This window comes from Phalangium opilio, unplaced genomic scaffold, assembly GCF_054372755.1.
Source record: "Phalangium opilio isolate 3A_F unplaced genomic scaffold, DU_Popi_V2 ptg000113l_1, whole genome shotgun sequence".
NCBI lineage: Eukaryota > Metazoa > Arthropoda > Arachnida > Opiliones > Phalangiidae > Phalangium > Phalangium opilio.
Window position 1 is genome coordinate 7,632,689 of NW_028324209.1, and position 16,404 is coordinate 7,649,092.

At 38.4% G+C, this 16,404-nt stretch overlaps 3 protein-coding genes across 3 annotated transcripts; all 3 read right to left on the reverse strand.

Moving 5' to 3' along the window:
• Window positions 1-1,406: 1,406 nt before the first annotated feature.
• LOC149623670 (ionotropic receptor coreceptor Ir25a-like) lies at window positions 1,407-3,269 on the reverse strand. The gene is made up of 5 exons (XM_089853273.1): window positions 3,026-3,269; window positions 2,771-2,967; window positions 2,218-2,350; window positions 2,021-2,148; window positions 1,407-1,953 (listed from the first exon to the last, which is right to left on the reverse strand). Exons 1-5 carry the CDS (start codon window positions 3,199-3,201, stop codon window positions 1,787-1,789), a joined length of 801 nt encoding a protein of 266 aa, XP_089709399.1. The 5' UTR covers window positions 3,202-3,269; the 3' UTR covers window positions 1,407-1,786.
• A 301-nt stretch (window positions 3,270-3,570) lies between these two features.
• LOC149623671 (ionotropic receptor coreceptor Ir25a-like) lies at window positions 3,571-6,986 on the reverse strand. Its single transcript, XM_089853302.1, has 12 exons — window positions 6,905-6,986; window positions 6,420-6,626; window positions 6,034-6,342; window positions 5,697-5,863; window positions 5,577-5,630; window positions 5,406-5,522; window positions 5,155-5,337; window positions 4,940-5,083; window positions 4,690-4,812; window positions 4,242-4,460; window positions 3,973-4,172; window positions 3,571-3,909 (listed from the first exon to the last, which is right to left on the reverse strand). Exons 1-12 carry the CDS (start codon window positions 6,984-6,986, stop codon window positions 3,747-3,749), a joined length of 1,968 nt encoding a protein of 655 aa, XP_089709428.1. The 3' UTR covers window positions 3,571-3,746.
• A 2,186-nt stretch (window positions 6,987-9,172) lies between these two features.
• Window positions 9,173-14,854, reverse strand: LOC149623672 (ionotropic receptor coreceptor Ir25a-like). The gene is made up of 18 exons (XM_089853303.1): window positions 14,773-14,854; window positions 14,643-14,723; window positions 14,394-14,522; window positions 13,994-14,302; window positions 13,338-13,396; window positions 13,221-13,274; window positions 13,010-13,153; window positions 12,782-12,964; window positions 12,563-12,706; window positions 12,328-12,450; window positions 11,763-11,981; window positions 11,494-11,693; window positions 11,291-11,430; window positions 10,616-10,865; window positions 10,363-10,559; window positions 9,803-9,935; window positions 9,606-9,733; window positions 9,173-9,538 (listed from the first exon to the last, which is right to left on the reverse strand). Exons 1-18 carry the CDS (start codon window positions 14,852-14,854, stop codon window positions 9,372-9,374), a joined length of 2,742 nt encoding a protein of 913 aa, XP_089709429.1. The 3' UTR covers window positions 9,173-9,371.
• Between the last annotated feature and the right edge of the window lie 1,550 nt (window positions 14,855-16,404).

The following is a 16,404-nucleotide window of genomic DNA, read 5'->3' on the forward strand; positions in this document are numbered from 1 at the left end:
TTTAATTTAACCACGGAATTCTCACTCACACATATCACAACAAAACATCATTGACGATCGTTTAAATGTTTTGTAGAAAACTAGAAACCCCGACTAAAAGCCAACTTCTTAGCCAAGGCTTAATTTACACCGTTCCGACAGAAGCAGACGTCAGCCATTTTCGTTCCCAAAATCCCAAGATAAAAATAGTGCTAAACCGGAAGTGTGTAAGTTAATGCGCGTGAGCGCTGAAAAATGGGGTAACTATTTCCTTGGGAGTTAAGCGGTGTATGAATCCGCTGAGCTTTACGGCGAAACTTTGTTGTTACGGGCTTTTTAACTAGTTTCGTACTTCGGGCTATTATGAACTCCTGTTATCAAGTATAAATGTCAGCACATACAAAACCACGCTCTCTGCTACTTCTATACATAGTTTTCAGGCTAGGAGGATTGATACCATTTACACCAGGAGGCCAGGCTACTTGGTGATGCACTTTGACCACCAAGTAGTATGGCATCCTGGTATAAATGGTCTCAATTCTCGTAGTTTTCGAAAACTATGTATTATTTGCACTCTAGTTCGTACGCGCACGCAATTCCACTTGATATTTTGACTTCTAGCAATTTCGTCTTCTTTCGCGCAGCTTGATACTTTCAAAAATAAACCATATTCCAAAACGAGAGACAAACCGCATGGTTATCACTTAAAAATATCTCCAGTCATGATGTTATCTGAAGAAAACAGAAACCAGAAACCAGAATGGTGATCCTTAATATATTTTGATATTTCTGCGTTACAGAAGTAGTGATAAATGAAAATATATGCTTTCTGTCACACAGCAGGTAGTATCCGTTCTTAAGAGAACGCATATAAGACCTGAGAACATATGAAAAGACAATGTATGTTTTCGTAAGATCGAACGTTTTGTACTGCTTGCCATGATAGATGTGTTAGGGAACCGCGGAATCTTGGCGGAAAATACAAGCCAGAGATCAACTCGCAAATTTAACTTCGAATGGTCTCCGATCTTAAATGGGTTCTTCTATTCAATAAGGTTAAATGGAATCTTTAAATAGACCGCACAAGGTTAAGGGGAGGTTGAAGATAATCCCTAAGTACCACGGCAGACATTCGAGAACGAAATGCTGATGAACATTATTACAATAAGATGGAATACGATGGTCGGGAATGTGGTGCACTTCTGTAAGAAGAGCTTTTGGGGAACAAAGTTTGAGGGAATAATCCACATGACGGCGTTCCTACCCTATAGATGTCGACTACACCTTGACCACACCACCACTTCCGTCACCTACCAAGTAAACCTCATTTCCCGATTCCATTAAAACCTTTAATGATAAAAATAAAAAATGGAATGTAAGATAAAAATATGCCTGAGTAATAAGTTCGCTTACCTTACTCTGCTCATTACGACATTTAATCTTGCGAGTTTACATTGTACTCTAAGCCTTACGAATGTAAAAAAAACTATACAGTTTGTGCGATTGTGTAAATAGAACAGGCCTAACGACCTGGACATTTCATAATTAACAATTATTGCACAATTAAGTTCATTAATATGCCTTATTTAGATATCTTAAAATGCTGTAAGATATATGATAAACAATTTACAAGTTGATCTCTGCATATAATACAGTATGCGAAATTAGTGATGAGTGCTCCACGGAGACAAATGTCCCGAAGCAATTTAAGTGTTCTATTAATAAGTTAGTGCCTGTGTTGCAAAATTGTTTAGTTCCGTTCGCGTAATCCGGGGTCAGTCCAATAGTTAGTTTCTTTATCGTTTATTTATTCGTTTAAAGGCTGTTTCCCAGCTTTTCTAGCGGATGTTGCGTAATCCTTCACCATGACTACACGCGAGTCTGAGGCCCGTTTGCATTTGAAAACGATGAATTCCACAATCAGAGTAAATACAGCCAAGATGACTCCGAAGGCCATAACGTAGAAGATGCCGCCTGTGTATACGTTGGTCAAAAGTTACCAATTTCCTACGGTCATTTAATTTAAATTTTTTGTTCTTACCAATGTTTTCGTATTCAATTCCGTCATTTCGTTTCTCATAATGATTGCATTTTTTCAAATACGGGTTTTCGTTCCACCATTTGTTTTTCAATTTCTCCAAGACTCTTTCGTTCCTCAGTTTCAAAATCCTAATTTTAAAGACAGTCAAGATTTTCCAAAATCGTTTAGGACGTGTACCTTTAAATCTTCAGACTTACGCGGCGGACAACTGTTCCAGATAAGGCGATCCTTTCGAAAGCGCTAAAGCTATCGGTTTCTTAGCGTGCTGTTTACCAATTTCCTTCAAGTCGCAGTATTTCATGGTGGCGTATTTCACTTGGGTCGCTTCCGCTATATAAAAATATTTCAAATCAAGCCGAGCAGTTTTCGCTGGCACACGCAACAGGGACTATTTAAACCCCTTGCATGCCCTAGGCCCATCGCAGCGAGCATAGAGGATAAACAGTAGGGGAGTAGACAGTCTTGGTATTCAGTTATCGTTAAATTTATTGGAGCTACATCCGGCACTCGGTTTCTTGGTAGACACGTGGTTACCTTTGTCTAAATATCACTCTGCGCCTCCATAGGGGATATACAGTAAAGTGGACGAAATATTTCAAAGAATAATGATGTGTCTTGTACAGAAGGTAATCACTCAATGGGGAAAAACCGGAAATGAATAAAAAGCATTGGTAAAGGCTAAAGTGTTTACTCCTCTAGTGTATATACTCTATGCCGCAAGGCTGGCGGGTGAGGCTTTAGATTTCATACCTATTAGAGCGTATTGTTTCGCTTTTGTTGAGCCTCGCGTTTTATTGATTGCTTCTTCGAGATTTTTGTAAAATTTATTTTGTCTACATATCCAAAAAATCTTAGCGAACGTATCCGTGACGGGGAAGTCCCATACTGCTAACTCTGATTTCTGGGTTTCGTTCAGCGTGTCATCCAACGACATGTTTTTCCACATACTTTAATGACAGAGTATATTACACCAAAGTGATACAAATATAGGTAAACTAATCTTACTCGAAGAATCGCTCCTCAATTTTGGCCATTCTGTCGATGTAGGTGTAGGTCAGAGAATTTTCGACGATGGAGTATTTTACTTTGTACTGTCGGGATAAATCCTCCAGAGATTCGATGGTGGAAACAGCGCGTGACACGGTGAGAAACGCGGCAAAATTGGCACCGTACGAGGCCATAATGATGAAGCCGAAAACCCACAAAGTCCCTGCCACGAAACGTCCAGATAAAGTTGCCGGTGCTTCGCCTCCACCTTAAAAGAACATCAAGAAACTATTAGGTGTGACGCGACTCTACTAGGCGGTGATTAGTTTGAGCCAGCTTGATGGCTGTCGTTTTCTTCATTTGGAATGGGGAAAATTATTAGGTGTTACGGACGGGATTAGTCAATTCCCGTTTAGCTTTATCGCACAATGCGGTTATTACTTTGACGCGGCTTAATGTGTCCATTTCGTTATGGAATGAGGTAAAGTTAACTGAAGAAATGGTTACTGAACTCCGATTCTTAAGTATTGTTAAAGAATTTCGGAATAGATACGTACTAGGCTGGTGTTATAGTAAACCCTCGGGTAATTTTGTTTGAAGTAGGAAGGACGAATGAGGAGCGTGAACTTCTGGGTAGATAACAAACTCTCCTAATGTGTTGAGACGTTCAAGATCACTACAGGGAGACCTACTGCGCATGTACCGAGAACATTGAGCAACTCTCCTTCGTCCCTCCAATCTACCGTTCCATCCAGTTCTCACCTTGGGGTGTGAGAGACGCGAAGCAAAACCAAAAACTTTCATTCAAACTGAATGGTCGCTGTCCAGGATCGTCCGCGTATCTTGCCGGGTTGTTATAAAAGCTGCTTGGACTCAAGCGATCAATTAAGTATATCATAAGACTGTAAACATTTTAGAGATAAACTATCGATGCTATTTTAGACAGTTTTTGAGATTCAATATACCTAGTGGCAATGATCGATACGAAAATAGCGTACCAAACATCATGATCGAATGAAATCATGAAGCTGAATAGATTTGCATCCGGTTTGAAGCGTTTCATCAAAACAGAGACTCCCATCAAGTCGTAGAAAGGAACGGTGAAATCCACGAATAATTCCCTTTCTGCCATTACAGCGATAGCCCCAAGGGCTAAATCGGCTTTCTGCAAAACGAAGAGTTAGAAATACTAATTAGTTTTGATCTATAATATCTTTGCGGTGGTTAGACTGACTCCCATGTAAACGTCGCCTATTATGCTATTAAAAGTGATGTTTTTGTTCTCTATTTCCTTCAATCGACCATGAAGATTATTATGATAATCTGTATTTTCGGTTATACGGTATTCGAAAGTCAAGTTGGCCTCCTTCTTCAACAGTTCCATTAGGTCAACCAAGTAGCCGGTCCAAGTAACTTCACCATTAACCACGTGCTTGTACATGAAGGGTGGGTCCTAGAAAGTGAAAATATATACAGAGTGTTTCTGATAAGTCTGTCAATATAATAGTACAATTTTTCTACACAAAAGTTTCATAACGATCTTATATTGAAGACTTCACACGCGTGGCGCCAGGGTTTGGCGTCCCATATCTCCTTTACTAAAAGTGGAAGCCTTCATGTCCTTTGACACTTTCAACTTAGTTTGACACAAATAATATAAGCCCAATCAAGTTTATTCCAACCTCAACAGTAGACACCCGTAACGTAAGGACTCCTTTGTGCTTCTTTACGACATCAAGCGGTCCAGTGAAAAATTCTGATGGTTTTTTAGCGTCCGCTTTGTATTGCCAAACGAGCGCCGTGAACTTTGCGGAAAGAAGAAGAAAGTACATCAGGCGAAAATTAATAAACTTTTCGTTAAAATTACCAGCTCAAATCAAATACATTAAAACTTTTATAGTTTTATGAATGTAAAACCTCCTTCCGACTTACGTTTTTAAGGACGCCGTTGGAACTCAATTGTAGCTCTTCCACTTCCATTTGAATATTTTGGTGTCCATACGTTCGGCTCGATCCAGGAGGAATTTTCAACGTGAAGTCACCGAAGGTTCCTTTTAAATTATTGGAGTTTTCTCTCTAAAAGAAATTTAAATATCAAGAACAAACAGTTTGGTAAGATGTCAGTCAGTGTCCTCGACAAAACCAACCGTCTCCAACCACGTTCGAAGTTTAACATCAGCTCTCTGGGCCACCATTTCTTCGGTCAAGGCTATATCCTCGGTGCATTCGGGATAGGTCCAATCCGCGGGCCACGAGCCTTCTTTTCCAACGTTTTCCAAAAGATAAGCTCGAAGAATCTTTGCCAGATCGTAGTAAAAGGCCGAATCAATCTGTGTAAAAAATATAATTTAATTAATATAACGTGGCTGACTTTGACCATATATCTTTCACAGATAACCTTCGAATACGATGCAAACAGAGACAATTCTTTTTCCATTTCTGAATCTACAGCTTTCGGTTTGAAATTCATCACCGTGAATTCATGATCTATAACGGGTGTCAAATCACCTTCTTCCTGGAAATGAATTTATCGTTTAAAAATTATTTCGGGCAACATTTGAAATGTTACCTTTGAAATGGTGTACCAAGCAAACTGTTTACCGACAAAATTTTGTTTTGAAGCCTTAAAGTGGTTTACATAATTAATTAAGGTGGAAATATTAATAGTGTCAATTAAAATATAACTTGCCTCTTCCAATACTAAGGCTATTTGTGGGTTGTTACCAAACAGAAAAATATTTCCTATATCTGAAAGCCCAATTTTCTCAACGTCCGCTTTCATGTCAGAGCCCACAGGTACCATTCCCACGGACGAAGGTATATTGTCGAAAAGTAGACCAACTTTGTTGGTGAAGGCTATATTAAAATATACCAAAAGTTAAAACATTTAAGGTTTCACAAAGAATTAAAGAAGCCTTCTTTAGTGACCATACTATCAACTTCAAACAAAACTAGATTCAGTATCGTAGTAGAAGGGGTTCCGCTAATACATTGGTCAGTCCGTTAATTGCTTATTTACTACTTACGAACGGATTTATCATAGACAACACCAATTTTCTGGGCGCGGATGACGTCAGCGACGCTCTTGACTACGTTGCTGATGACCAAATCGGGAGGTATAAACTTGACCAGGTACTCTTTCTCGGCGTCGGTCAGGGGTGCTCCGGGCCACGGAAAAATGGTCGGTGTTAAACTGACCGTCGGTGCGCCCATTTTTCTCAAAACTGATTTAACTATATCGCTTTTCTTGTCCTTCAATTTCGGTCCAATCGTTTCCTTGGAAACGTCGATCACCAAATGCGGTTTCCGTTCCTCCGAGAAAATTTCCGAGCACACTAAACAAAAATAAAATTAGACCACAGATTATTCTGTTCTTCTCGAGCAGTCTAGCGCGGATTACGCAAAAACTTACCGCTCATTTCACTGAGGTCAGAACTGAGGTTCATTGACGAGACCGAAATCATTTCAATTTTGAATTCCTCTTTCGACCCCGATTGAATTCCAGCTCTGAGGGCTGTTTTTGCGATAGAATCATCAGCATCTCCTATAAAAACTGGAGTAGAAGCAATCCTTAAGTCGCGTACACCCATTAAATGCAAAACACTCGGATAATGGCGGTCTAGGGTGTGGCAGTATCCATTAACATTGGTTATAATTTACACTTTCTCAATATCGATTTAATTTTGACACTATTCCTTTGTAGAAAAATGCTATTTACTATCTCAATTTCTGTTGACTCTATTACCTAGGATGGTTCTATCTAGCCAACAAAGGTCTGGGACAATAATGGCACATAGCAAAATAAAAAACGTGCTCAAAAATGCCGCGTGAAGTACAAATATTTAATATTGTCATAAGTTCATAAGATTTATCTTATAAACTTATGATATTACTTACCAACACTAATTGGATCCAAAAGAGCCGTTGTGATGTAAAAAGCGAAGGTACAGATGGAAACCCATACCGACAAACGCCTCATGATCCTAATAAACAAATTAATTCATGCCTTAAAATTTGAGTAAAATTCTTTACAAAACCAAAACCGCAATATCTTTTCAACGGGATCAAATGGTGCTCAGGGAAATAATTGCATTACGAAAAAAGAATTCAAAATGTTTCTTAATATATTTTACTTCAACCAAAATTAAACTACGCTTTTCGATCTGTTTATTTAAAGAACGCGATTTTGTCCTAATGTATTTGAATTAAACACGTAATAACAATATTTACCTAGATAACTCAAGTTCGAAATTATTAAGTTAGATTACACATTTTGAATTGAACAAATCTTCGACGAAGTATTAAAACGTGTTTAAAAGTACTGGACCGAAATTTTCGACCAAGTCGACGATGTCCTTCGCGCCAATAACTCAACTCATTATCTAAACCAACTGTATAAACACTAGCAAAGCAACGTTAAAACGAGAAACGGTGTTAAAATTAGAATGTTCAGCTTGGCAATTAAAGATTTATTGTTGACGAAAACACTTATTTGAAATATTAATTGCGGGACAGTACGAGGATGCGGGAGAACATGCAAGACGAAATTCAAATCGATGTATAGTTGCACCATAACGCGTTTGTACCTGCTATAAATTTTAAAATAGCTTTTATATAAATGTAGTTCAAAGAATATTGTAGTATAGAACGAGGCCTATTTAATTAATTATTTATAATTTTAGGCTAATGTGACGTCAACGGTGGATCAAAAACTTTGAATTTTTAACTATGCTGGAAACATCAGTTAAATTATTTGAAACTTGTTAAGCTATTCGTCGTTGCCCTGTTCTCGTAAGGGAATTCTTTGGACAACCTTTTTACCGGCATAGTATGATGCACATCAACGATATAGGTATTAGTTTGGCCTGCCCTGTTGTTGGCGTAGCGTCCGAGTACCGCCGCCTTTGGCAGTAAAAATTTTTTCGTTCGTCACTGAAGGGAGAGAAAATGGGAGAGGGTTGTGGTGCGGTGATATTTTTCGTTCCATCTTGTTTCAAAACGTCTAATGGCCCTTCCCTTAGCGTTACGCGTTCCAAGCTTCGATTTATAAAACGGTATCATTAGAGTATTTAATTGCGGGAAATTTCTATAGAACTAGGCTTAGAAGAGTATCTTCCGTCAGAAATCGCATTCCTTCGAGTTAAAGTTCACTCAATATTCGCGGTAATGTTGATTTGATTTTATCTGATGATAATCCGAATCAATTCAGGAAATATATTGTTTTCCATTGGAAATATCAGCTGAATATTTCTATTGTTTGTTCGATCCATTTAGGTTTAGCCTACAAGTACATAAAGTGCAAAAAGTCGGAAAAACCGTGGATATTTGTTGTTATTTATATTATTTGCGTAAATCTTTAAAGAACAAGCTTTACAGCGCGGCGCTACGGGAATATGAAGGTTCTCATTTATAAATAAGTTCTCTACTATACTAGAACCCTAAGTATGGATCTGCCATGGAGGACTATCGACTCCATTCACGTGACACAAAAATAACGAGACTGATGCGCCATCTAAATTGAAAAAAAAAAAGCGATTCCCTTCCAAACTGAAACTGAATTAAAGTGTGACTTATGTATTTCTCTCCTCAGTCTATCTTATAGAAAACGTCGAGTCGGGTATCGGTAGAGATTGACAAGTTCACCACTAGGACACGCCCCTCTACCATTTTACAACGGATTCGTGTCCGTGGCAAATATCATTTCGACGCATACTTACGAAGTGTGTTTATGTCAGTCTTTACTCAGACGATTTTGAAGTAGTATCTTGCTAGAAAATATTGTACGATTCCAAAAAAAGGCGTACCGTTTTACATTGAAGAAGTATATAATCTGAAAAATATTAAATTGAAAAGCGCTTAAGATAATTAAGTATAATATGATAATTAGACTTCTGAAGAATGTAAGGTTAAATTATACAGTAAACTAACTAACTACTGCTCAATACAACATTTAACTTTGTGAGTTTACATACAAAACTTTTGAATGTAACAAAACTGTATACAGTTTGAGCGACTTTGATTTGTGTTCGTAATTATGACATGACACTGAACAATGATACTTTAACGCGCTGCGCAAATAAGTTCATTAATATGAAGGTAGGAAAGGCACGTCTGTTTGCCTTATTTAGATATCTTATAATACTGTAAATAATTAATAATTTAAAGGATACAAAATTGACCACTGGTCGATCTGCTAACTACTCGGTATGCCCCAAAATTAAGGGGAAAATTAATATTACGTGCGAAACTTGTGATAAGTGCTCTACCGAGACGAATCTCCAGAAGAGTGTTCGTAGCTTTTGTGCGTTGTGTTTTAATATCTTCAGTTCCGTTAGAGTAATCCGGGCTCAGTCCATGAGTTTGTTTATCTGTTGAACGGTTGTTTCCTAGGTCTTCCATAGGACATTGACAAATCCTTAATCATAACGACACGCGAATCTGAGGCCCGTTTGCATTTGAAATAAAGGACTTCCAAAAAGAGTGAAATTACAGCCAAGATGACACCGCTGGCCAAAACGTAGAAGACACCGCCTGCGTATGCGTTGATCAAAGGTCACCAAGTTCCTACGGTCATTCAATTTCAATTTTTCGTCCTTACCAATGTTTTCGTATTCAATTCCGTCATTTCGTTTCTCATAATGGTTGCACTTTTTCAAATACGGGTTTTCGTTCCACCATTTGTTTTTCAATTTCTCCAAGGCTCTTTCGTTCAACAGTTTCAAAATTCTAATTTTAAAGATAGTCAAGATTTTACAAAATCATTTAGGACGTGTACCTTTAAATCTTCAGACTTACGCGGCGGACAACGGTTCCAGATAAGGCGATCCTTTTGAAAGCGCTAAAGCTATCGGTTTCTTAGCGTGCTGTTTGCCAACTTCCCTCAAGTCGCAGTATTTCATGGTGGCGTATTTCACTTGGGTCGCTTCCGCTAGCACACGCAACAGGGACTCTTTAAACCCCTTGCATGCCCTGGGCCCATCGCAGCGAGCATAGAGGATATACAGTAAGGGAGTAGACAGTCTTGGTATTCAGTTATCGTTAAATTTATTGGGGCTACTTCCGGCACTCGGTTTCTTGGTAAACACGTGGTTACCTTTGTTTAAGTATCACTCTCCGCCTCCGTAGAGGTTATATAGTAAAGCGGCGGACATTTTTCAACCAATAATGATATGTCTTGTTATGGTAAAAAACAAAACGGAAATTAATAAAAAGCATTGGTAAAGGTTAAAGAGTCTACTCCTCTACTGTATATACTCTATTCCGCAAGGCTGGCGGGTGAGGATAAGTGTCTGGAGGATCGCGTTAATAGGCGCTTAAGAATTTTGAACGTGCCAACTTGGCTTTAGATTTCATACCTATTAGAGCGTATTGATTATCTTTTGTTGAGCCTCGCGTTTTTTGGATTCCATGTTCGAGATTTTTGTAAAGTTGGTTTTCCTCACAGAACGAATAAATCCTATAGAACCAATCCGAGATGGGGAAGTCCCATACTGTTAACTTGGCTCTCTCGGTTTCGTTCAACGAGTCATCCATCGACATGTTTTGATATATCCTTTAATGACAGAGCATTTCACCAAAGTGATATAAATATAGGTACACGAATCTTACTTGAAGAATCGTTCCTCAATGTTGACCATGCTTTTGAAGTAGTTGTAGGTCACAGACTTATCCACGATGGAGTATAATACTTTGTACTGTAGGGCCAATTCCTCTAGAGATTCGATCTTGGTATCATCACGGTGCACAGTGAGAAAAGCGGCCAAATTGGCACCGTACGAGGCCATAATGATGAAGCCGAAAACCCCCAAAGTCCCTGCCACGACACGTCCAGATAAATTTCCTGGTGCATCGCCTCCACCTTAAAAGAACATCAAGAAACTATCAGGTGTGACGCGACTCTACTAGCGGTTATCAGTTTGAGCGGGCCTGATGTCTGTCATTTTCGTCATTGTATTGTTAGGGAATTTCGGAATAGATACGTAGTAAATTTAACCGAATAAATAGATGAGTCATTGTTTAATGTAATTTTCCACCAAAAATAAATCAATCGAAATTAGTAATTACTTAGAACGATGAGGCAGTTGTTATAGTAAAACCCTCGGGTCATTTTGTTTAAAGTAGGAAGGACGAACGAGAAGGAGCGTGAACTTCTGGGAAGATAACTAACTCTTCTAATGTGTTGAGACGTTCAAGATCACTACTGGGAGACCTACTGCGCATGTACCGATAACATTGAGCAACTCTCCTTCGTCCTTCCAATCTACCGTTCCATCCAGTTCTCACCTTGGGGTGTGAGAGACGCGAAGCAAAACCAAAAACTTTCATTCAAACTGAATGGCCGCTGTCCAGGATCGTCCGCGTATCTTGCCGGGTTGTTATAAAAGCTGTATGGGCTCAAGCGATCAATTAAGTATATCATAAGACTGTAAAAAAGTTGGAGATAAACTATCGATGCTATTTTAGAAAGTTTTTGTGATTCAATATACCTAGCGGCCGAGATCGCTACTAAAAGAGAGTTCCAAACATCATGATCGAATGAAACCATGAAATTGAATATATTTGTTTCCGTATCGAAGCGTTTCATCAAAACCGAGATTCCCATCATGTCGTAGAAAGGAACGGAGAAATCCACGAATAATTCTCTATCTGCCATTACAGCGATAGCCCCAAGGGCTAAATCGGCTTTCTGCAAAACGAAGAGTTAGAAATACTAATTAGTTTTGATCTATAATATCTTTGCGGTGATTAGACTGACTCCCATGTAAACGTCGCCTATTATGCTATTAAAAATGACGTTTTTGTTCTCTAATTCCTTCAATCGACCATGAAGATTATTATGATACTCTGTATTTTCGGTTATACGGTATTCGAAAGTCAAGTTGGCCTCTTTCTTCAACAGTTCCATTAGGTCAATCAAGTAGCCAGTCCAAGTGACTTTACCATTAACCTCGTGCTTGTACATGAAGGGTGGGTCCTAGAAAATGGAATGAATGAATGTGTGAAGCGTGCTTTTGATAAGTCTGCCATTAATTAAACGGGCTACAACATTTAGTTACGGAGATATGGGCTTCCAAACATTGAGTGGGGTTACCAGCGTAGGCACACTGCAACCAATATAATAGTACACTTCTCCTAGACAAAGGTTTTATAACGTTCTTATATTGAATACTTCACACGCGTGGCTACCTCCTTTGTCTTAAGGGCCAGGGTTTGGAGGCCCATATCTCCTTGACTAAATGTGGTAGCAGCCATGTTTGTCCTTTGACACTTCCATCTCAGTTTGACCCAATTAATATTAGCCCAATCAAGCTTCCACCAACCTCAACAGTAGACACCCGTAAAATAAGCGTTGCTTTGTGCTTCTTTACGACATCAAGCGGTCCAGTGAAAAATTCTGATGGCTTTTTAGCATCCGCTTTGTATTGCCAAACGAGCCCCGCGGACTTTGAGGAAAGAAGAAGAAAAGTAATAAACTTTACGAGCTCAAATTATATACTTTTAAACTTTAATTTGCATTCTGGAATTTTATGTATGTTAAACCTCCCTTCGACTTACCTTTCTATAAACAACTTCGGAACTCAATTTTAGCTCTTCCACTTCCATTTGAATATTTTGGTGTCCATACGTTCTTCTCGATCCAGGAGGAATTTTCAACGTGAAGTCACCGAAGGTTCCATTTAAATTATTGGAGTTTTCTCTCTGAAAGAAATTTAAATATCAAGAACAAACAGTTTGGTAAGATGACAGTCAGTCAGTGTCCTCTATAAAACCAACCGTCTCCAACCACGTTCGAAGTTTGACCTCCGCTCTCTGGGCCACCATTTCTTCAGTCAAGGCTATATCCTCGCTACATTCGGGATAGGTCCAATTCGCGGGCCACGACCCTTCTTTTCCAACGTTTTCCAAAAGATAAGCTCGAAGAATCTTTGCCAGATCATAGTAAAAGGCCGAATCAATCTTTTTGAAAAAATATTTTTTAACTAATATTATAACTTGGCTGACTTGGACCATGGACCTTTCAAGAATTACCACCGAATTCCATGTAAATATAGCCAATTTTTTTTCCATATCTGAATCTACAGCTTTCGGTTTGAAATTCACCACCGAGAATTCTTGGTTTGTAACGAGTTTCAAATCATAATAGTCCTGGAAAACAATTTATCGTTAAAAAATTATTTCTTTACATTATTACGGGGGCACTTTTTGAAGTTACCTTTGAGATTGTGTACCAAGCATACTGTTTACCGACAAAATCTTTCTTCGAAGCCTTAAAGTGGTTTATATTATAAATTATTGAGGAAATTTTAATTATGTTAATTAAAAAACTTGCCCGTTCCAGTACTGAGGTTATTAGTGGTTTGGTACCAAACAGAAAAATATTTCCTACATCTGAAACCCCAATTTTCTCAACGTCCGCCTTCATGTCAGAACCCACAGGTACCATTGCCACGGAAGAAGGTACATTCTCGAAAAGTAGACCAACTTTGTTGGTGAAGGCTTAGTTAAAATAGAGCAAAGTTATGGTTTTACATAGAGTTCCTCTCGCTAAACCGATTTAATTCTTGCTTGCTTTTCTTGGTGGCATTGCGAGTAAAAAGCAGCGGAATAAAGTATTAATTGATGATAAAAATTGTAAGACATTAAAAAAGAAAAACGATAATTAAAAAGTAAGTCTAATGACGTAATTGGTGTAATATAGAGTATACAGGCAAATCGTTTATCGTATAGGCGTTTGGATGCTTCAGAAACTTATCTGGCTACCGTTTTACAAGACGGCCGGGAATTTTAAAAGCCTTCTTAGCGACCAAACTATCAACTTCAAATAAGTTGGGAAACCAAATATACCTCGCCGAGTTCAGTGTAATACCTCTCCGTGACGTCATAGTCACTCGGAGAGGTAACTACATTCAGTATCGTAGGAGAAGGGGTTCCAGAGATACATTGGTCAGCCCGTTAGTGACTGATAATGGCTTATCTACTACTTACGAACGGATTGATCATAAACAACACCAATTTTCTGGGCACGGATGACGTCAGCGACGCTCTTGACCACGTTGCTGATGACCAAATCGGGAGGTATAAACTTGACCAGGTACTCTTTCTCGGCGTCGGCCAGGGGTGCTCCGGGCCACGGGAAAATGGTCGGTGTTAAACTGACCGTCGGTGCGCCCATTTTTCTCAAAACTGATTTAACTATTTCGCTTTTCTTGTCCCTCAATTTCTGTCCAATCGTTTCCTTGGAAACGTCGATCACCAAATGCGGTTTCCGTTCCTCGGAGAAAATTTCCGAGCATACTAAACAACGATAAAATTAGACCACAGATTATTTTGCGCGCAGCGACGTGTTCTTCTTGGGCAGGCTTGCTCGGATTACGCAAAAACTTACCACTCATTTCACTGAGTTTTTTCGACGAGATCGAAATCACTTCAAATTTGAGTTCCTCTTCCGACCCCGATTGAATTCCGGCTCTGAGGGCTGTTTTTGCGACAGAATCATCAGACTCTCCTATAAAAACTGGAATAGAAACAATCTTAAAATATTGTTTTGAATGGTTTTCTTGGCGCAAATAAAAAGCAATAGAATTCAGTCTTGAAGTTAACAATAATTTAACATAATTGTTATCTTGTAACTAACAATAAGGAAACAATTTTTGTGTTGTAGCTAACGAACCGTACGAACGGTAAGGTTTGGGTCGATAAGTAGCGTAAAAAAACGCTTCTCAAAAAAGCCGCGTTCACTAACAAATATATACAAAATTACTTACCAACGCTAATTGGTTCCGAAAGAGCCGTGGTCATGTAGAAAGCGAAGCTACAGATGGAAACCAATACCGACAATCGCCCCATGGTCCTAATAAACAAATTAGTCCATGCCTTAAAATTTAAGTGTCTAAAATTAGAGATAAAACCAAAAAAGCAATGGTTTTTTAACTGGATCAAATTGTGTGTTTTTTTGGGTTTTTTTTTCACTGAAATAATTGCTTAACGAAGAAAGGATTCAAAATGTTTCTTAATATTTTTACTTCAACCAAAATTAAACGACGCTTTTCGATCTAGTTATTTAAAGACCCCGTTCTGTAATTAAACACGTAATAAAATTAATTACGTATATAATTCAAGTTCGAAATGATTAGGCTAGATTAGGCAATTTAAATTGACCAAATCGACGACGATGTACTGGCCTTTCTCAGGACCGAAATTTTAAACCAAGTCGACGACGTCCTTCGCGCCAATAACTCAACTCACTATCTGAACCAACATATAAACGCTAGCAAAGTAACGTTAAACCGAGTAATCGACGTCGAGATTAGAGTTTTCAGCTTGGCAATTAAAGATTTATTGCTGACGAAAAACACTTGTTTGAAATATTAATTGCGGGACAGTACGAGGATGCGGGAGAACATGCAAGACGAAATTCAAATCGATGTATAGTTGCGCCATAAAGCGTTTGTACACGGTATAAATTTTAAAACAGTTTTAGTTTAGTTCAAAGAATATTGTAGTATAGAATAGTTCAACGGTGGATCAAAAACTTTGAATTTTTTACTATGCTGGAAACAACAGTTTAATTATGAGCAAAAGTTCACAAAATATGTTCCATAAGTTTGTAACTATAATTACTGAGAGCTTGTCATGAAGTGACGTTGGTGAAAACCACGCCTGGTGAGGCACGTTTAAGGCTTAGTATGTACAGACTAAATAGGAAGATGGACTGCAAAACCGAGTGTAGTCAATTCTCGTTTGTCGTTCTCGAACTAGCTCTCAGTAAGTCTCTACCATTACGAAGCATAGTAGTGTCATATTTATGGGATATATCTTATAAACTTATGTTATTCGGAACTAGCTAAGCTATTCGGCGTTGCCCGTTTCTTGTAATGGAGTCTTTGGACAAACGTTTTTGGAAACCGTTTTTAACTTTTTCAATTCCAATAAAACGATGCGTATTCATAAACCTAAAATGTTACTGGTTTACAATATGACCTTCTTTATAGGCGTAATGGCTAGGGGTGCGTCGCTGTCTCAAGCTATAGAAAAACTCAACCAAATAACGTCTAATGACCCTTTCCAAGCTTCGATTTATAAAAAGGTATCATTGTAGTATTTAATTGCGGGAAATTTCTATAGGACTAGGCTTAGAAGAGAATTTGCCGTCAGAAATCGCTATCTTTCGAGTTAAAGTTCTCTCTATAATCAAAAACCACCATGACGAGATTCGTGGAAAATGTTGTCACAGTAGTGGTGTGGTTTGATTTTATATGATCATAATCCAAATCAATATAAAAAAATCATCAATAAATATTGTTTCCATTGATAATATCAGCTGAATATTTCTACAAAGTGCACAAAACCCTGAAAAAACGCGGAATTTGTTATTTATATTGTTTGTAAATCTTTTA

Bases quoted from the DNA above. Each gene is read 5' to 3' on its own strand.
- LOC149623672 (XM_089853303.1), bottom strand. From the start codon at position 14,854: ATGGGGCGATTGTCGGTATTGGTTTCCATCTGTAGCTTCGCTTTCTAC. The intron at 14,523-14,642 runs GTTAGTTACAAG...TTTCTATTCCAG, and splicing joins ACAAAAATTGTTTCCTTATT to TTTTTATAGGAGAGTCTGAT. The intron at 11,431-11,493 runs GTATATTGAATC...ACTTTTTTACAG, and splicing joins GTAGCGATCTCGGCCGCTAG to TCTTATGATATACTTAATTG.
- LOC149623671 (XM_089853302.1), bottom strand. From the start codon at position 6,986: ATGAGGCGTTTGTCGGTATGGGTTTCCATCTGTACCTTCGCTTTTTAC. The intron at 6,627-6,904 runs GTAAGTAATATC...GCCACACCCTAG, and splicing joins TTTGGATCCAATTAGTGTTG to ACCGCCATTATCCGAGTGTT. The intron at 4,461-4,689 runs GTTGGAATAAAC...TTCACTTTCTAG, and splicing joins TACGGGTGTCTACTGTTGAG to GACCCACCCTTCATGTACAA.
- LOC149623670 (XM_089853273.1), bottom strand. From the start codon at position 3,201: ATGGCCTCGTACGGTGCCAATTTTGCCGCGTTTCTCACCGTGTCACGC. The intron at 2,351-2,770 runs GTATGAAATCTA...ATTTTTATATAG, and splicing joins GAAACAATACGCTCTAATAG to CGGAAGCGACCCAAGTGAAA. The intron at 1,954-2,020 runs GTAAGAACAAAA...ACGTATACACAG, and splicing joins AATTGAATACGAAAACATTG to GCGGCATCTTCTACGTTATG.